Below are 18,925 nucleotides of genomic sequence, written 5' to 3' on the forward strand. Positions count from 1 at the left end.
AAATAGGTAGCTGGTGGATGAGAAGCCCCTCACAACTCGGTCACGTCTTCGAGCACCATGTCTGGGCGGGTGTGTTAGCTCGAAGCGAGGACTTTCGTTATTGGGGGGGAGGGGGATTGATTGAACGTACTGACGTAGTCGTCGAAGCCCACCAGGGTGCCGGCGAATTCTGTGACGGACAACGAGGTGTTAGCGTGCCGTGTCGTGGAAGCAACCAAAACAGGGTAAGTGAGGTGAGCCCGTGCCTTTGTCACCCTTCATGATGACCCAGATCCGGGACCCAACGCACTTGTCGATGAGCTCTGCCGCGGTGGGTTAGCAATCCGTCAAAACTGGGGATACATCGAGCTTGTATGATTTTTGCTTACCGAGAGGGAGAAGTTGAGCTGCCATGGTGTTTGTGTGGTGCTGGCGACTGACTGTTCAGCGGCTTCTGGTTGAGCTCATGGGGCCAGCCTCGACCACTGAGAGACAGCGCGACAGCCCTGCTGAGAGGTTCGCGTATTTACCGAAACGCCGTACGTTAACGGGTAATTTAACCGACTCGCTACCTAGTTAGGAAGTACGGTTTAACCACCTATCGTGAACTATCGCCTCCCAATCCCGCCTCCAGTAATCCATACCTACATTAGATGCATAGCAAGGACGGACTCCGTTTCCGGGCAAAGTTCGGGTGGGGCTTCCGACTTGGCCTGCCCCAGCAGCTCCCCGCCTGCCACTCTTGTTACCTACTCTAGCGCGTCTGCCTGGGCTGCCGCCATCGCCTTTCTCCATCTCTGTGGTTGGCTTCTTTGACGGCGGCGGGAGTTCAAGCGTCATGAAGGTTTGCAGTCATGGCGCTTTCCGTTCGTTCAACAGCGTGTATTTCCCGTTGCGCTCCGCCCTGCCAATGAGGCCATTCTCCTCACGTGGAGCGAGGACAGTTGCCTTTCTCGAGCGACAGCGTTGCCGCCGTCGCTGCTTTTCCCTGCCGCGCTCTCACAGAGTGTTGTAAGTGCTTGCCCCTCTAAGGCGGACAGCACAGTGAAACTTATCCGCTTCGCGCCAAGGTTTCGAAATTTCCTGAGCATGTCCAGCAGGAAAGCCACACATCAACTGTGGGATGTGAGCCGGGGCATCGTGTTTGCCGGCGGCAGCGGCAGCAGCAGCGGCTCGGTGTATCCTCGCCTGCCGCCGGTAAGGCATCAAAGTGTGCCAGCAGGCCCAGCTGCTGCTGCTCCGAAAGGGGGTTCGGCTGTGATGCCGTCTCTTCTGCCAACGGGCAACGCGCTTGAACAGCTCTCTGCTGGCCAGGGGGCGGTGGGTGTGCAGGGCAATGTCGCAACCACTTGGACGGTGACCCATACCACTGCCGTAACGGTCGCCGGTTTTTGCTCCACAGCCGCAGTGGACGGAGACGCTACCGAGAATGAGGACACTGCCGCCGGGCCCAATGTCGCAGAAGCACCCAAGCGGAAGGACATGGGCCCTCTTTCTCCGCCGTTCACTCCTCTAGAGTTCAAAATCCCAGAGGAGACATACCGCGAGGCCAAACAGGCTGCCGAGGGATCCCCCAAGTCGTTCTGGACGTACGACATGTACAGAGGCCCCGGCAAGGACGGCTCACCCGACGCCAAGGTCAAGGTTCATTACTGCACCAGCATGCGGACCACGGAACGAGTCATCCAGCAGTACTTCATGGATGAGAAGATCCTCGGGTTTGACTTGGAGTGGATGGTCAATGCTCCGAAGTCCTTTGGCCCCAGGAAGAACGTCTCCCTCATTCAGCTGGCCTCCCCCAGCCGAATTGGTCTTTTTCATGTTGCCGCATATCCTCGGAAAGATAGCCTGGTCGCCCCGTCACTGAAGAGACTCATGGAAGACTCCGCCATCACAAAGGTTGGCGTTTGCATCAAGGGTGACTGCACGCGTCTGTCCGCGTTTCTGCACATCAAGACTCGTGGCCAGTTTGAATTGAGTCATCTCTACAAGCTCGTCAAATATTCGGAGATCAATATGCCGGGTGCCATCAATAAGAGGACGGTTTCACTTGCGGCTCAGGTTGAGGATTGTCTTGGCCTACCTTTATTCAAAGGCGGCGATGTGCGTAAGAGCAACTGGAGCCAACGGCTAGATATGGAGCAGATTCGCTGTAGGTGTGTTCCTCACATGACACGCAACATTGACTTACAATCACAGACTCGGCGTCCGACGCCTACGCCGCTCTTCAACTCTACGCAGTCCTCGATCACCAAAGAAAAAACCTCAACCCTGTCCCTCCACTCCCTTATCACGCCGAGCTCAACTTGCCGATCAGGCTCACTGAAGACCAACCCCCAACAAGCTCAGAAGAGGAAGATCCCGATCTTGTCTTGGCTCCTGGAGAAAACATCACCCCCGTAGATTGCTCAGCGGACCTCGACCCTTGCGGCCTCAGCAACAGCAGCATTGATTCCAACCCGCCCCTCCGCGGTCCGAACGCCTCTCTTCGTCAACCAAGTTGACCGCAGTTTCAAACCGCGGGTCTGAACTTATATCACGTCCAGCAACGGGGTTCAAGCCTTGGCGGACCACCAAACAACTCACTAGTCAACTCACCGACTCACACCCAGTTGGTCTCCGTCCACGCCCAACCGGACGACCAAACCTGGCCTGTTGAACTGGACACCAGCCCGCGTACGAACAAAATGTGGCTCGTAGGCCAAACTTGTGATGCCGGCGGGCAAGGCCGGCTATGGTCTTTCCCCAGGCACCAACACCGCCTCCCAAAATCAGCCCTGTATCATCTTCGCTCTCAGAAAGAGATCCAGATATCTCCAACTACCCTCATGGAGAGAGGTTCGTCGCGTTGCTCATCACCGCCTGTGCGCGCCTGGTCGTAAGGGCATTCGCATTCGCAGGGCTGTTTGGCAGGATGAGCAAAAGAGAAGGCGGAGGGGAAGGGAAAGGGAGGGAGAAGTTAGCGGTGGAGAAACCGGGGAAGGGTGAGCAGCGGCGGTAGCGAGGAGGAAAGGAATCTGGCGTTCTGGGGGTAGAAGAAGGGGAATTCAAAACGGCGTGGATGAGATATACGGAATAGAGTTGGGCTTTGCGTCCTGTCCTATTATTGATTCATCGAGTTGACGAGGTGAAAGGGCTGCTCGAGGAAACGGGCCCAGGCATATACACCAGGTTCAGACATCTATTGGCATGCCGAGTTAAAGCCGTATCTAGAACACGGACTGGAAGTTACCCCAAGTGGCTGATGTCTGATTCAGGCTGCTACCTACTAGCAGGCGTCATGACATACCAGTTTCAGTATTAGGTTGCGACATGCCGTCCTATTGCGCTTATGAACCAACCACTCCAACCGCCGAATGCACCTCCACCCTCTTGTCCTCCCCGCCACTGACAATCCCGAGCTGCTTGTCCCACACCACGCTGAACACCCTGCACCCGTCGCCGGGGAAGTCTCTCTTCCTACCCTTGGCGGCGCCCTGGCGCTCGATGACAAAGGCGGCCTCGCAGACGCCGCCCAGGCCGCCCTCGTCCCGCGTGGCCGGCCGCACGCTGCGCAGGTCCCAGACGCGGCAGGTGCCGTCGGCGGACCCGGACACGAGCGAGTGCTCGTTGTGCGGCGAGGCGGCGAGGGAGTGCGCGACGTTGGCGTGGCCGCGCAGCGTCAGCACCGACGTCGCCGACGTGCCGGCGCGCGGGTCCAGCAGCGTGATGTGCCGCGCCGCGGTGCCGGCCGCGAGCAGGGGCGCGCCGCCGCCCGAGCGGGGCAGCGCGCAGAGCGAGTGCAGCGGGTGGGTGGTCGCCAGCGTGCTGACCACGGTGCTGGTGGTCAGGTCGATGGTGCGGACGGTGTGGTCGCACGACGCCGAGTAGCCGACGGTGCGGTCGCCCGGGTCGAAGATGGCGGCGGTGGCGGGCTGCTTGTGGATCTGCATGAGCGACAGGGGCCCGCGCTGAGCGGTGCTGGTGGAAGAGACGATCTTGCGCCGCTTGGAGGAGGATGCTGAGGGGAGGAGCGAAGCGTCAGCTTCGGGCGCGGAGCTCTTCGATGTGCTCCAGAACCCGACGGCGCCGTCGGCGGAGGCTGTGAGCAGGCGTTTGGACGCGCCTTCAACGGCAATGGAGTCGATCGAGCCCGTGTGGCCGTAGAGCTCGAGGGTCGGCTTAAGATCGCCGGTGAACTGGTCGGTTTCGGTGTATTTCCATATCCGCACTGTTCGGTCCCAGCCGGCGGAGGCGAGCTGGGAGTTGGTGATGAATTTGGCGGCTTTTATGCTAGTTGCGTGTCCGCCACCGCTGCCGGACGGTGAAGTGGCGATGACTTGACCGGAAGCGTTCCATATCCTCAGCAGCCCGTCAAACGAAGCAGACAGGATCCGGTCCTGGCCGACCTGGAAGCTATCGCCGGACCAGCGACCCACCGGAGAGCTCTCAGAAAGCACATCGACTGCGCTAACCCAGTCGTCGTGCTCGAAACTGGCTTGGTATACGGGTGGTAATAAGCTGCGTACGTATTGTAGAGTGAGGCTTGTCTCGAGCGAGAGGCCGTTGCTGGTGAGGTAGTCTTCGAGGCTGGACCGCAGGAAGCTGCCGTTGACGAGGAAGTCGAAGGGGATTGACCCCGTGCCGAGCATCGACTCGGAGTTGAGGATTCGGGAGAGACCATAGCGCCGGATATCTGCAGGCACGAGAAGCTGCCGCTTGCTCTCGGGGAGTTGGAGGTCGGGCTCGGTTGTGGTGAAGGTCACCCTGATCTGCGCCCCAGGGGCGTCCGTCATCGGCTCGTCCATTGCTGAAATCCGGTGTTCTGAGCCAGACTGCAGACAATTTTATGCAATAGAGTTGAAATCAATTGTTGCCAAATCCGAGCGCGTCCCGCACATCACTGCCCCTCTATGGCCCCAGAAGGTGTTGGCTTCCGCTTGATCTCGAGAACTTTTTTATGGATCCCTGAGCTTATCTTATCGAAACACTGCAACATAGGAACCGAGTTGCCTAGCGGGGCAAGCGACAAGGGGCCCGCTGTTGAGTGGTTGCAGGCGCCGCGCCAAACGCATGACAGGGGTTCAGAAGGCCGCGGCGTGAATAGGTACCGTCGCGTCTCGCTTCGCTGAGCGCGTCCCAAATCCCAACTCCCCGTCCATGCATCCACTTCATGGAATATGTCCAGCCGGTAACAGCCCGGAATTTCAACAGCACTGACGGCCGTAATGGTGACCCTTGATGAGCTGGCGGACACAAGTCTGCTCCAGAAACCCTCGTAAGGACTCGGAAACCGTTGAATTGAAGGCTGCAAGCAGTCTATTAATGCAGCTATCTCAACAGAGCCGAGGGCTTCGGCCTCCTCGAGCGCACTGCCTCGAACTACAAGTCTCTCGACACCTTCTCTCTGCCAAAGGACCGTCAGTACCAGCAGCAGTTTGCCGACATATACTTTTTGCGCCTCACCAAGATCAAGCCCGCTGTGGAGGAGGTTGCCAGTGCAGCTTGGGAGGGCACTATCCTCGGCGGCGAGACGGCCACAAAGGTGGATCGAGTCCTGGATGTCCGCCAGGGTCAGCTTTGCTGGGTCGCCGGCACGGTCTACATGGACATGCCACTAAAGCCCAGCGTGCTTGAGGATGTGTCCAAGGATGTAAGTGGCTTGCGAGCCGCAACCGGTCCCAGTCGTTCGGGCGGCTCGTGCTAACAACTTGCCAGCGCTGGATCTCCGCCCCTACTACCGTGGGCCACTACTACTCCGAGAATGGGGGCGAGTCCATCATGCTCGAGGATGACTCCGGCCGGATCAGGCTTGTCGGAGCCATCCTCAAAGATTACTTCCTCGTCACCGGCTGCATCATTGCCGTGATGGGCACCGAGAACGTGAACGGAGAGTTCGAGGTTATCGACCTCAAGTTCGCCGATCTCCCTCCCCAACCCGAGCGCTGGTCGCTCTCCAAGCCCTCTGCCGCCGACGGTGCCTCCAAGAAGCCCAAACTCAAAGGCGAAGACGTCGAAATGGCCGACGTTCCCGCCGCCTCCCGCCCATCCAAAAAGATCGCCCTCGTCTCCGGCCTCGAATTCTCCGGCACCGACACCTCCTACGCCATGGAGCTCAACCTCCTCCTCGAGTTCCTCCTCGGCGAAGCACTCGACCCCAGCGCCCAATCCGAACTCACGCACATCTCCCGCCTCATCATCGCCGGCAACTCCATCGCCAAGCCCTCCCACGACGACGCCACCACCACCGCAGCCGAGAAGAAACCCCACAAAAAATACGGCTACGACAGCTCCTCCTACAACCCACTCCCCTCCCAACTCCTCGACACCTTCCTCTCCACCCTGCTGCCCACGCTCCCCATCACGCTCCTGCCAGGCGAGCTCGACCCGGCCAACACAAGCTACCCGCAGCAGCCGATCCACCCGGCCATGTTCCCGCGCTCGCGCAGCTACACAGCCGCGCCCGTGACCGCGCCGGAGGAGGCGCAACAGCAACAACAACAGCAAAAACAACCGGGCTGGCTGGACAATGTGACCAACCCGTGGGAGGGCGAGGTGGAGGGATGGCGGGTGCTGGGCACGGGCGGGCAGAACCTGGACGACATCTGCAAGTATATCGACAGCGACGACCGGCTGGGCATGATGGAGGCCATGTGCCGGTGGCGGTGCTGCGCGCCGACGGCGCCGGACACGCTATGTAAGTTTTTTTCTTTCCTTCCTTTTTCCATTTTTTTTTTATCTACTCATCGCTTTCCTTCCCCCTCACCAAACCAAGCTGTAAACAAACTACGACTACTACTCCTACCGGCTGTAGTTTGTTTGTAGGAGGGTTGGGTGAGCACATGCTAACCACGACGATGACAACACAACAGGGGCCTATCCCTTCCAGGAAGACGAGCCCTTCGTCATGAGGGAGTGTCCACACCTCTACTTCGTGGGCTGCCAGCCCGAATTCGGGACCAAGGTCATCGAGGGCCCGCAAGGGCAGATGGTGCGCCTGATCCTGGTCCCCTCGTTCGCAGCGACACGCGAGATTGTCCTCGTGGACACCGAGACGCTGGACGTGTCAAAGGTGAAAATTACGGCTTAATTCCGGGGCTAGATGAATGAAAAGCTACCTCAGGCAGGGCGGCCGATGCGGACCATGACCTCCTCAGTATTACCCTCCCCCTGAAGATCCTCGCAATCATGTGCCCGTGCATTTTGGTGGAATATGACTATCCGTCCCCAAACCGCAACGCGAACGCCACCGCGAAATGCTGAAGGTTCGCCCGGCCCGAGCCCATGCCCAACGCCCCGAACGCAAACCATTCGGCCTTCTTCGCCGATTCCAAACTCCAGCAAACCCCATTCCAGGTTCTCCACCCCAGCCTCATTCCTACCTCCACGGCATTCTGCCCCGGCAATGCACCTTGGCTCTGGTCAAGGCCGATAAGCCCGCAGTTCCCCTCCAACCCGGTCAATCGATATGATCAACGACCTCATCCCCCTCGAGATCCAACGGTCCAAGCCCTGCCTATCATCCTTGACATCCCACGCATCGCCATCGAGCCGCGCTGCCTCCTTGGCCTTTTTCTCCCGGCGCCGACGCTCTGCTGCAGCGTGATCCTCCCACACACCGCCGCGCAGCGCCTTTTCAGGCTCCAGACAGGCCTGCTCGATGTGCAAGCGAAGGTTAACCAGAGTATTGTTTGCTTTGGCGCCTTGATCGTGGCGCCTTGCTTGCATGAGGGCATCGTTCGCCCAGAGGTTACCAAGAGGGTCCTCCCGGCTGAGAGCTTCCATGCGGCGAGGGAGGCAGCGCAAGTCGATGGTGGTCTCGAGGTGGCGCTTCTTGGGGCGCCGAGATGCGGTGTCGGAAACCTCCCCGTCGGACTCAGAGTCTGCCTCGTCTCCGGACTCGTTGCTCGAGGTGCCGGTCTTGATATCCGAGTTTACGTGGACGTTTATGCGCAAGAAATCGGCGTTGATGCGTTGGAGCGCCTTGAGAACAGGCGCGCCCCTACTGAAAAAGCTAACCACGCTGAGGAAACGGCCCTCATGAACAATCATGCCTTGGTTGCCCAAACCGGGGCCTCGCAAGGTGCGGTGACTCGCCTGGAGCAACGGCGACACAGTAACCGTCAGAGTGTGCAAATGGATTGAACAATCAGGGGTTATCTTCCCAGTGGTAGGCCCAGGTGCCAGAGTCGCGAGGGCATCAGCCATTAGTGACTCGTACGAAGCTTCCGTGCGGTTCGGCTCCAGTTCGATGGCCATGTGTCGGATGAGGTGGCCATACTTGGCTAGGTTGATCTTTCGGCCGCTGTCGGCAAACCGTTGGCTTCGTCGCCCCTTGGAGACCTCGTCTCGAAGCAGGTAAAGGAAGCAGTTCTCCGAGTACAGGATGCGTGTACCTTCCACGGCGGTTTGACGGCATACACTGAGAATTCGCGTATCAATGGTGGTGTTTGCGCAATCATCCCCGGCCCCTCGCCGACTAGGACGACGGGCTGTCTCGGTCCAAAGGTTCTGGACGTGGATGGGCTTCGTTGAGACGAGCAGATGTCGATAAATTTCGTCCCGGATCTCGGTGGCCAGTGTGAACAAGTGAGTCACCGACTCGACGCTTTGCAGCACGACCGACACCTCTTCTGTGCCCGTTTCAGCCGGGTTCGCGACAACCACCGTTGCGTCGGTTGCGCTTGCCGACAGCGCGTTAGTCTTGGGTGCGGTCGGTCCGGCGTTGCACCGTCCTCGTCTCCGAGCGGACGTCAGGTTCGTCTGTTGCTGGTTCGGTTGCTTCGGTCTCTTTGCGGGGCGAATGGTCCCGTCCTTCGGCGTCCCGAGAAGGAGTGGCCGCAACGCACGACGCATTTCGGCGGCTGGTGGATCGATGATGATGACGTCGTCGTCGTGGTTGCCGAGGAAGGACGACTGACGCTTGGGACAATTGTGTTTCGTCAGGTCTATGACCGTTGTGGTGCGTGAACCGCGTCGCGAACTAGCGGGCGGCGGGTGGACGATGATGACATCGTCGTCGTTGTCGTCTAAACAGGACGCTTTGCGCTTCAGACCATCGAGTGGGAAGCGAGAGGACGAGGGGGGAGTGTGCGGGAGCGTGCTGGACGGCCTGACAAGTGCGCCAGGGCAAGCAGCTTGACTGTGAGGCCGCTGGCTGGTTGTCTCGTTGCCACGGCTGCGAGCGGAGGCTGACATGCATCGGCTGGACTGAGCAGGGCTAGGGTTGTCCAGAACAATCAGGTCCTCCTCGGCAAGAAGGACCCGCTGATCTGAGATCCATTTTGAAAGTCTGGCCTGTCTCGTTGTCTGTCGAGGAGCTCGGTTATGGATGGCGTTATAGGGGTTGGCGCCCCTGGTCGCTGCCTCGATCTCGGCCAGAGTGCGGCGCTTTCCGCGGTCAACCAGAGCTTGGAATGGATTTCGCTGCGTAGCCATGTTGGACGACGGCATTGGCTTTATGAGCCAGCAGAGAGAAGGAGCTGAAAGTATGAGGCAAACCCGCAATGAGAGGGTGATTACTTTGAACTGTGGGTTTGTTCTCAGCGGTGATCCGCTTCCGCTTGCTGGAAGGGATGAGAAGAAGTTGCTCTCTATGGGTGGCCAACCGCGACGCTCGTCAACGGCAACACCATTGGCGTGATGCAGAGGTAGAGTATGAAAGATGTTACCACCTCACGGAGCAACTGCCAGACAACTTGGCCGCCCGCTCTGTGCGTGATGAGAAATGGAATTCGGTGTGGTCTTGTGGCAACTTGCCTGAGAAACTGTGTTCCTAGAAGGAGCGCGGGAAAGAACAAGGAAACAATGGGAACGTTTTCTTGAATGGCAGATTTTGGATTGTTGCAGAACCAAGCGCAAGAAACGGAAACGAAGTTGCTTTGGCAACTCCAGAATGGCGAGGAGGGTTGAGATGTTGGCGGTACTGCTTAAAAGAGCCCGGGAAGGTGCGAAGATCCGTAATCACCTCGTTTGAACGTTTGAACGAGGTACGCCCAGGATGTTGTCGAGATGTTTTCCAGTTCTTAAGCAGATGTTCAAAGCTCGTTCTGTAATCGCAGGCCAGGAAACCCCTCGTGTAGGAGACGAGGTGAGAACCTGGAACGAATTCGCTCACTATCAGAGGGCTCAAGAGGAGGGAACTGGAGTCCTTTCTTGCCGCTTGAGATTGGCACTGTCATGGAAAGCACAACTTCCAGCGAGGAAGAGAGGCCGACTTTAAGATCCAGTACTTCTCGTTCTCGTATGATCTCACCCGTTAGGAAGGAGGACAGTGACGTTCCTTCCCGACCGAATCGAAAGGAAGCTGCAATGCCACTCGTTCCTTCTCTTCAATGGGTTGTGTATCAGAGCTCAAGCTCAGTTCCAGTTATACCTTAGAGAGGTATTTCTGAGCTGCCTGCTGTGACCGAAACCCAAAAAAAAAACATCTGTTGTTTTCAGATCACCGTTATAATTTCTTACCCTCTTCCGTCCGATCTTGCTCCAGTTAAGGACATGGCCAGGCACCGCAACTGATCCTGCTCAGCATTAGGTACACTGCACGATTTGTAGCCTTTTTCCCTACAACCTTCGGTGGTCTCATTCCCAGTCCCAGCAGCTGCTGAGTCTGGCCTACCCAAATACCCACCTTGTCTAGTAGCCGTTTAGGTTGCTCTTGCTCAGGCACAGAGACTCCCTGTTAGACTAGCATCGACCGATGAAACCTACCAGTGTCTTTGCGGAGTTGGCCAGTTCTCCCTCTGCTTTGAGCGTTGTGCTAAAGAGACGATGCCTTCGCCCTCAGCACAACAGCCGACGACAGCACGGAGCTGTTTTAAGCCGCCCGCTTCTGATATCTCATCCCCGTATGTCAATTGCTCAGCAACGACCGTCTGTCTTTGCAAGTGCGACGACCAGACCGAGGCCCAGCTTGTCTCTTTCAGGTACTTTCAAGGTTGAGGAATTGAGAGCCCAACAACTCAGTGATCCTGGTGGCCAGAGCATTCCCAACCGGGAATTCCGATCCCCTGACTAAATGCCCATCCGCCATCCGAAGTCATGTGTCCACAACAAAGGATGAACTACCATGTTGCACAGCACAACAACAGTTAGCTCGTGCGCCTCGTCCACCCGGCCAGTCTTTCGTTCCAATTCAAATCTATCCAGGGGCCTTGTGAGCACGAACTCGACACCCTCCCGGGACACGCGGGTCGGTGTGGATCGGAAATCAGCAAGTTCTGGCATGGACGCTATCTCCGGTTTTCGGCTGCAGGCACTCGCCGACGTTTACCGTCGGTTTATGCTCCACCAAGCAGAGAGCCCCGATCCGAGCATGCCCTTCCCGGTCTTCACTGCAGCACGTTCCAGACCCCACCTTTCCGCACCAAGTCATCTCGCAGGCACCAGGGCATCGCAAGCGCCTTGGCAACCGACCTTCCGAAATAGGGGCCGGCAACGACGTGTGATACGTGGATGCTCCGCACGATCCGAGGGCCAGGGGTTTGCTCCTGTGGCTGTTCTCCACCGCGGCCATGGATTGGAGATGTTCAGGATTTTTTTTCAAGTAATAGTCGACGTCACCAGACCAACGCCGGAGTTTGCGTTTTGTAATTCTCGTGTAATTGTGTAAGGGGCTGGTGTTTTGGGAAGGCGGTGCAGGAACGGAGAGGTACCTGAGGCGGATAGATGTCGGCAGCGAACGGCAGGAAGCGGCAATAACAAAGGCGTGGCAATTGCGGACTCAACGGTTCGTCGTCTGGTCGTGATCGACCTGTGCTCGACCCTTCCAGCTGCTCACGCCCCTGCTTGTTAGGATTGGAACCTAGTATCCTGCTGAGTTGGGGACCTGAAAAGCGCTATCAACCGGATATATCAAGGGTCGGGGGCAACCTGGACGTCTTATCTCCATTGCCTCTCCGCGCCCTTTGGCTGACAGCAGCTCCAAGTGGCGGAAATTCTACCCTTGAACCCAGCCGTCTTTCTTGAACGGAGTATCACCAACTCTTGGCCACTCCTCAAGCATCAACAACAACAACCCCAGCATCATGGGCTCCTTCAACCCTGATCCACCCAAACCATGGGTTGAGACGCCCCTCATCTTCTCTCCGCCGCTCTCGCGGAAGGTAGGATGCAACATCTACCTGAAGCTTGAAAACACCCAGCCCTCGGGCTCGTTCAAGTCTCGGTATAGTCTAATCCGAGCCCTGTGTATCCGGGGGGGACACACGGTCCACTAACGCCCTCCAAGCGGGATCGGCCTCATGATGCTGAACGCGCTCTCCGCCGCCTCTTCTTCTTCTTCCTCCCCGTCCGCCGAAGTCCACTTCTACTGCTCCTCGGGCGGCAACGCGGGGCTCGCCTGCGCCACCACGGCCGCCGCGCTCCGCCGGCCCGCCACCATCGTCGTGCCGACCTCGACCTCGGCCTTCATGATCGCCAAGCTGCGCGAGCTCGGCGCCCGCGTCGTCCAGACCGGCGCCAGCTGGGCCGAGGCCGACGCCCACCTGCGCGACGCCCTGCTGGCCCCCCCCGAGCCCGGCGTGCGCAAGGTCTACGTCCCGCCCTTCGACCACCCGGACGTCTGGGCCGGCGCGGCCACCCTCGTCGACGAGATCGCCAGGGACGTGCTGGCCGGCCGGGTGGCGGCTGCGGATGGGGAGGATGGGCAGGGCGCCGCCGGCGTGGTGGATGCCGTCGTGTGCAACGTCGGCGGCGGCGGGTTGCTGAACGGCGTGATGGAGGGGTTGGAGCGGAACGCCAAGATACTGGGCGGCGGTGTGGGGGGGAGGACCAAGGTGCTGGCGGTCGAGACCGTGGGTGCCGACAGCTTGAATGCCAGTGTCCGGGCTGGCGAGCTGGTTACGCTGCCGGGCATCACGTCGATCGCGACGTCGTTGGGGGCGCGGCGGGTGTCGGAGAAGACGTGGGAGTGGGCGCAGCGGGCTGGGCCGGAGAACCTGATCAGCGCGACCGTGACGGATAAGGAGGCGGCGACGGCGTGTGTGAGGTTTCTGGACGATGCGCGGATATTGATCGAGGTGGCATGCGGCGCGACGATCGCGACGGCGTACAATGGGGATCTGAGGCGGTATCTGGGCAAAGGGTTGACCGACGAAGAGTGGGCGCGCAGGAATGTCGTGCTGGTGGTGTGTGGAGGGTCTAACACTAGCCTGGAGATTCTCGAGAAGTACAAAAAGACGTACGGGATAGAGTAGAAGGGGGGTTCGCTAGCGGTCGGCGTTACTTCTGTTTGTACTGGCTTCTATTGCGCCTCGACCCGGATTTGATCTCTCGAATAGACCAGTTCTGCGTATTCCTCTGGGACCACCTCTGCGAACTTGCCCAGGTCCCGGAGCACCAGCTTCACCTCGCCGAAGTAGTTGACCTCCCCCTCCTGCTCGAAGCCGAGGCTCTTGAACAACGCGATGCTCTTCGCGTTGCCCTGGTTGATCTTCGCCATGAGCAGCTTCAGTTTCGGCGGCGTTGGCATGTCCTTGTCCTTGGCATATTCCTGCATGATGCCGGCCGCGTGGCGGGAGATGTACTGCAGGAAGGCCTGGACAACCGACCGTCCGAGCCCCCTACCGCGGTGTTGCTGGTCGGCGATCATGATGTCGACCTCACCTACGCAGGACTGAATGTGCGTTGCTGTCGGCGTCTGCTTTTCTTCATCCCCGCCCTCGGCGTCATCCTCCTCGTACGGGTACAGAAAGAGGTTCACGTCGCCCACCATTCTCTCGGGAGCATCGGGTTCGCCAGCCCGGATGATCCTGCTTCTTCCTCCATCGGCCCCTCCTCCCTCCTCCGCCAGAGGCTGGCAGATGATGAAGGTGAGCTTGTCATGTGAGGCACGCCAGGACGCCTGGTTCTCATACTCCTCGTCGAGGGTGAGCCGCTCCGAGGCGGTGGCTTCTTGGATGGCCTTGTCAGAAGGTTCAGCTTGAAATCTCGGTTCAAGTTGGGACTGCGGGCAGCAGAAGCAAGCCAGAATGACATACCGGATCTTCCATCCATGCGTGGTAGGTCAGGACATGGTGGCGGTCGTAGGGGACAAGCAGCGCACGCGCCGTGGACACGGCTGCATGGACGGCGGCGTGATCAGTCTCAATGTCTGGATCAGAGGCGAATCATGTGATATAAGCGTGCTTACCTGTTGATTCATTTATTCTCATGGTTCACCTCTTCCGGAGACGTATAGGGGTATCACGAGGGTGTTGATCATTGTGAGTGATTCCTTTCTGTTGCGATGGGTGGAAACGATTAGCTCTTTAACGAGGTTATGCTTTTATAGGTGCGTGCAGCTTCAATGATTGCATACCTATCAGCCGTTCCCCAAGCCCGTGTTCCCCATAGCCAACCCGGAGATTCAAGACTGAAGTTGTCTATCGTTGCACTATATATACACTCTACAGTGATAGGGTATCACAAGGCCGCAGGCCACCAGCTTCATACTCATACATCCGCCCGCCCGCGCACTCGGGCGCCTCGCACGATGCCGCAGACAGCGCGGCATCAGTCCTCCTTCACCACAATTTCCTGCTTGCTGAGGTTGCTCCTGCGGGCCTTGGGACTGCCGGGGAAAGCGATGTCCATATCCTCGATCAGGGGAGGGAAGAGACCATCGTCGCGACTGTGTCCCGGATCTGCCTTCGGGGAGCCGTAGCTTGGGTCGCAGCGCATCACAGCGTGGCCAAACGTCCGCTTGTCCTCGTCGACGCCCAGAATGTCGAGCATGCGGGCCGACTTGTCCGGCAGAAACGGCTGCAGGAGAATCCCCGAGATTCGCAGGCCCTCGGCCACCAGGAACAGCACTGATTCGGCAGCCACTTTATCTTCCGGCCTCTCCGACTTCACCAGGGACCAAGGCTGGGTCATGGTCAAAAACTCGTTCAACTGTGCGCATGTTAGCCCGTGCGACTTGGAGGTCTTTGTGTCGTAGCATAGGAATGCGCTTGCCGAACATGGCGTACCTGAGCGCCGATTTCCATGATCTGACGGATGGCAGCTACCGGATTGTACTCTTCCATGTGCCGCGCTACGGTCGGAGCAAGGTTCGCCAAGGCTTCCTCGAAGCGAGCCGCACTCTCCTGCAACGGCTTGGAGAGCTGCAGACGTGATTCCGCCCGTTCGCTGAGCGAGTTGACCACTATCTCGCGCACATTCCAGAGCTTAGGCCTCGTGACGCGCCCCAGCAGGTTGCCGAAGCCCCACTGGAGGTACTTCTTGTACTTTACCACGAGAGTTTTGTTGTTGTAGTCTGCGTCATCGGCAATGCCGCCCTCAAACAAGAGGTAGAAACGCACTGTGTCGGTGCCCCAGCGGTTGATGGCATAGACCGGGTTGACCACGTTGCCGAGCGACTTGGACATCTTCTTCTTGTTCAGCGTCCAGTGCGAATGGACGAGCACCTTCTTCGGCAAGGGAAGATCCAGTGCCATCAACAGCGCCGGCCAGTAGACGCAGTGAAACCGGAGGATGTCCTTGCCCACGACGTGCATGTTGGCCGGCCAGATACCGTTGTGCAACGCCCCAGGCGGCCAGGAAGGGTAGCCGGCAGCGGTGAGGTAGTTGATCAGGGCGTCGACCCAGACGTAGATGGTCTGGGATGGATCGTCGGGAACGCGGATGCCCCAGCTGAGCCGCTGAACGGGCCGCGAGATGGAGAGGTCCGAGAGATGGTTCTTGACCCAGTTGACGACCTCGTTCATACGGTAGGCCGGCTCGATCCAGCCCGGGTTCTTCTCGTAAAAGTCCAGCAATCTGTCCTTGAGGTCCGTCATGCGGAAGCAGTAGTTCTTCTCCTCGACCCACTCGACCTTGTTCTTGGTCTCGGCCGACGCCATGTACACGGCGCCCGTAAAGGGCTCCATGTGCCTGACGAGCTGCGACTCGGGGTAGAAGCACTCGTCGCTCACGCTGTACCAGCCCTCGTGCTTGCTCTCGTATATGAAGCCCCTTTCGCGGAGCAGGAACCAGAAGTGCTCGACAGCCTGGACGTGGTCGAGGTCGGTGGTGCGGATGAAGCGGTCGTAGTCGATGCGCGACAGCTGCGCTAGCTGCTCGAACTTCTCTGCGTTCTCGTCGCAAAACTGCTTGGGCGGCAACTCAGCCAGGGCGGCGGCCTGCTGCACCTTCATGCCGTGCTCGTCGGTGCCGGTGCAAAGGATGGCGGGGTTCCCCAGCAGCGTCTGCCACCGCTTGAACACGTCGGCCAGCACCATCGAGTACATGTGTCCCAGGTGCGGCGCTGCGGCGCATCAGCATTCAGCGTCCAGCATACGGAGCCGCGGCAGAGAATCACGGCGCTCCAGATAGGCATCCAGCACGTACCTGCATTGACGTAGAATATGGGCGTCGTAACATAGAAGGGCTTCTTGCTCGCTGCTCCTGGCGTCGGCTCCGACGAGAAGCGCCGCGTCGCGACAGCGAGGCTGCTCCGGCAGGAGCCACATACCCAGCTCCGAGGCCGGGCCAATGCCGACTGCCACCTAAGCAGGCGGCGAGCCGACGCTGCTCTCGCAAACTCCATTGCCATTGGCGCCGGCAATTGCTGTGAGCGTGGTGCTGCCGTGGGACGTTCATGTACAGAGGTTCCCATAATCTGTACTGGAATTGTAATGGAGATTTGGTGGGTCCGTCAGAGACGAGAAAACGGGGTTATGCAGCTAAGAAGGCTGGTTACGGCCTGTTGTGGGTCCTCGGGGAAGCAGGTGCCGAATCTCCACATGTATTCCGTACCATAGACTTTTACGTTCTGGTGACGATGGTGAGGATTTCTAGCTTGAGTCGTTGCCTTGAACGTAGACGTGTCTTGGGTGCCGTGACACCGGCTGAGTTGTCTCTTAATCAAGCCCATTTGGTATGCTAAGGTCGTAGTTATGCCATCACAGCTGGTCAATGCTTGACTGTTCCCTTGCCGCCCTCTGGCACTCGAAATGAGGTGTCCAAAAGTGACACCTTGCTGCTGTCCGTGTGACAGTTCTGAAACCTTGACATTTTTATCCCGGGGTGAAAACAAAGCTAATTCCTTGAGAACGGGTCACGGCCGAATCTTGAAGATGGAGATAAAAACCATTACCCAGCCGATGCAAGAGCTCTGACAGCCGACACCCTTGACTTGCGTGTTTCCTCAAGTATCCCCCTCACCGAGGACACACTACAATCCGCTATCCTCCCCTTTCCATTTCCACCGCAGGGCCGTGCCCAATTGCGTTGCTAGATTGCCTCTGTACCGGCCTGAACGGTGCTGCGTCACAACCGGCCTCACCGTTTCCTTCACCTTCAAACCGGATATGCACTAACACAAGGAAGAGGCGCTCCTTTTTGGATCCTGGAGCCAGCCGTCTTACCGCTCGAGGCTAAGTTCCTACCCAGTCGTTTCTAGCAGCCAGATTACTATGTAGAATGGTGCTACATCAGGTAGTAAGTTGGGTCGGTGTCAAGCAGCGAATTCCCGTTTTATGTTTTTGCCGCTCTTCCTCCTTGTCTCCTAGTATTTGACTGGTTCTAAGCTAAGATAACGTAGCATGCACAGCGAATAATAAAGCATGAGTAAGGCCGAGGGCAGAACACAGTAACTCATAACTCTGACCGAGCGACTGTCCCTGTCTGCCGCAGCGCCGACCGCTGGCCCTCTTCAACGTGGGGGCGGATGCAACCTCTGCGCAGCACCTCAACATACAGCGTGGAATGAATGCCTCAGCCGCCCACGGGCTCTTGTTCAAGGAGTCAAACCGGATTAGATGTTCTCACATCTGTCTCAATTTGCATTGGACCGCGGTTTTTGTTCGCGGGTCAAGCTTCAAGAACCAGAATCCAAACGGCTGCCTGGAAGTCGTGAAGCGGAGTGATGAAGGCTGATGGGCGCAGAGGCCTCGAGTGGCCGTCTCTGGAGGGTGACACTCCAAGTTGCGGATCACGATATCGAGGTGTCTCGGAGAGGGGAGTGAGAGTGGGAAGATGTGACGGTATGTGAGTTGCGTCCCATAGCAGGGTGGATTGAGGCTGGTTAGGTGACCATCTCCGGGCCTGGCGGGCTGCAACACGGCGACGATGCGTGTGTCGTGCTGGGTCGCCAGGAGGCGCGCCGCTTCAAAAAGCCTGGGCTACTGGGACGGGTCGGAGAACCCTGCAGACCTCCTCTCGGTCTGGGGTCCCCGGATGCGGAACACAGCATGGCAATACGGTAATGTAGTGTAGTGTAGTGCAGTTACTGCGTGCAAGCCAGGCTGTCTTCTCGTGCCACTGTTGAGGAGCACTTGAATTTTGGCCCCCAGTCCTGAAGTCACCACCGCTCGGAGATTACACTCCTGTGCAGTAATATCCACAGAGCTTGCCTGAAATCAGTTAGCGTCACAGGGCTGAGGTTCCCCATCTCGATGACGTCGTGTTTCAGAGTTAGTGTAGTGCAACCCCCAGACCACCTTTGCTCAGATCCCACTCGCGTCTAGTGAACTCGGGACATGTTAGTGTACACCATCACATGCTGTGTATGATAAGAACTACACTACTCTGCATACTCTGGAAGGGCAGGAGGTCTCGCGACAAACCGGGGAGCAAGCGGCCCCTGGCTGCCGTGGCCTTCTGGTCTGGTCTCAACTCAATGAAACCACGGCCAGGATGGGGCACCGCAATGCAAGTGCGCAATCCTCCAGAGTGATTGCACCCTATAATTGGCTGGCTGCGACTGCGGTCAGGGTCAGCCACGCCGGGGGCCGGCCCTCTCCAGAGCAGTTACTGAGTGGCCTCTTCGGGTTGACGCAGGCGTCCCAGAGCCTTTACTACGGAGTAATGACATGCATGCGGCTGCTTTGCACGGTTTGTTTGCCAGGGAGGCTAAGTTAACTGCTGAGGAGCGAAGCAGAACTTGCTGGGGAGGCCCCGGCTGAGAGACATGCCATCCGACGCCGCCTCAAGGAGACACGGCAGCAAGCAGACGATCAATTCCATTCTGAATGTACTGTACCACCTTGTGTATTAAGGGAAC

General features: G+C 58.3%; 7 protein-coding genes across 7 annotated transcripts; 3 read left to right on the forward strand and 4 right to left on the reverse strand.

The window, feature by feature from the left end:
- The first annotated feature begins 744 nt into the window (after positions 1 to 744).
- On the forward strand, positions 745 to 2,587 carry THITE_2108463 (uncharacterized protein). The gene is made up of 3 exons (XM_003649638.1): positions 745 to 990; positions 1,050 to 2,131; positions 2,179 to 2,587. Exons 2-3 carry the CDS (start codon positions 1,069 to 1,071, stop codon positions 2,481 to 2,483), a joined length of 1,368 nt encoding a protein of 455 aa, XP_003649686.1. The 5' UTR covers positions 745 to 990; positions 1,050 to 1,068; the 3' UTR covers positions 2,484 to 2,587.
- A 496-nt stretch (positions 2,588 to 3,083) lies between these two features.
- THITE_2108466 (uncharacterized protein) lies at positions 3,084 to 4,900 on the reverse strand. The gene is made up of 2 exons (XM_003649639.1): positions 3,269 to 4,900; positions 3,084 to 3,160 (listed from the first exon to the last, which is right to left on the reverse strand). The coding sequence occupies exon 1, from the start codon at positions 4,764 to 4,766 to the stop codon at positions 3,309 to 3,311; it is 1,458 nt and encodes a 485-aa protein (XP_003649687.1). The 5' UTR covers positions 4,767 to 4,900; the 3' UTR covers positions 3,084 to 3,160; positions 3,269 to 3,308.
- Positions 4,901 to 5,089: 189 nt separating this feature from the next.
- Positions 5,090 to 7,214, forward strand: THITE_2108468 (uncharacterized protein). Its single transcript, XM_003649640.1, has 4 exons — positions 5,090 to 5,236; positions 5,302 to 5,611; positions 5,677 to 6,655; positions 6,831 to 7,214. Exons 1-4 carry the CDS (start codon positions 5,187 to 5,189, stop codon positions 7,046 to 7,048), a joined length of 1,557 nt encoding a protein of 518 aa, XP_003649688.1. The 5' UTR covers positions 5,090 to 5,186; the 3' UTR covers positions 7,049 to 7,214.
- On the reverse strand, positions 7,215 to 9,513 carry THITE_2108470 (uncharacterized protein). Its single transcript, XM_003649641.1, has one exon. The coding sequence runs from the start codon at positions 9,394 to 9,396 to the stop codon at positions 7,381 to 7,383; it is 2,016 nt and encodes a 671-aa protein (XP_003649689.1). The 5' UTR covers positions 9,397 to 9,513; the 3' UTR covers positions 7,215 to 7,380.
- Positions 9,514 to 11,751: 2,238 nt separating this feature from the next.
- On the forward strand, positions 11,752 to 13,251 carry THITE_2074335 (uncharacterized protein). The gene is made up of 2 exons (XM_003649642.1): positions 11,752 to 12,124; positions 12,188 to 13,251. Exons 1-2 carry the CDS (start codon positions 11,985 to 11,987, stop codon positions 13,152 to 13,154), a joined length of 1,107 nt encoding a protein of 368 aa, XP_003649690.1. The 5' UTR covers positions 11,752 to 11,984; the 3' UTR covers positions 13,155 to 13,251.
- THITE_2062722 (uncharacterized protein) lies at positions 13,226 to 14,125 on the reverse strand (the record flags this gene model as incomplete). The annotated part of the gene is made up of 3 exons (XM_003649643.1): positions 14,090 to 14,125; positions 13,938 to 14,017; positions 13,226 to 13,861 (listed from the first exon to the last, which is right to left on the reverse strand). Coding segments are annotated over exons 1-3 (738 nt in total), but the record flags the coding sequence as incomplete, so codon positions are not given.
- A 64-nt stretch (positions 14,126 to 14,189) lies between these two features.
- THITE_2108478 (uncharacterized protein) lies at positions 14,190 to 16,535 on the reverse strand. Its single transcript, XM_003649644.1, has 3 exons — positions 16,270 to 16,535; positions 14,910 to 16,186; positions 14,190 to 14,832 (listed from the first exon to the last, which is right to left on the reverse strand). Exons 1-3 carry the CDS (start codon positions 16,466 to 16,468, stop codon positions 14,452 to 14,454), a joined length of 1,857 nt encoding a protein of 618 aa, XP_003649692.1. The 5' UTR covers positions 16,469 to 16,535; the 3' UTR covers positions 14,190 to 14,451.
- Positions 16,536 to 18,925: the final 2,390 nt, after the last annotated feature.

Source organism: Thermothielavioides terrestris, chromosome 1 (assembly GCF_000226115.1).
Source record: "Thermothielavioides terrestris NRRL 8126 chromosome 1, complete sequence".
Taxonomy (NCBI): Eukaryota; Fungi; Ascomycota; class Sordariomycetes; order Sordariales; family Chaetomiaceae; genus Thermothielavioides; species Thermothielavioides terrestris.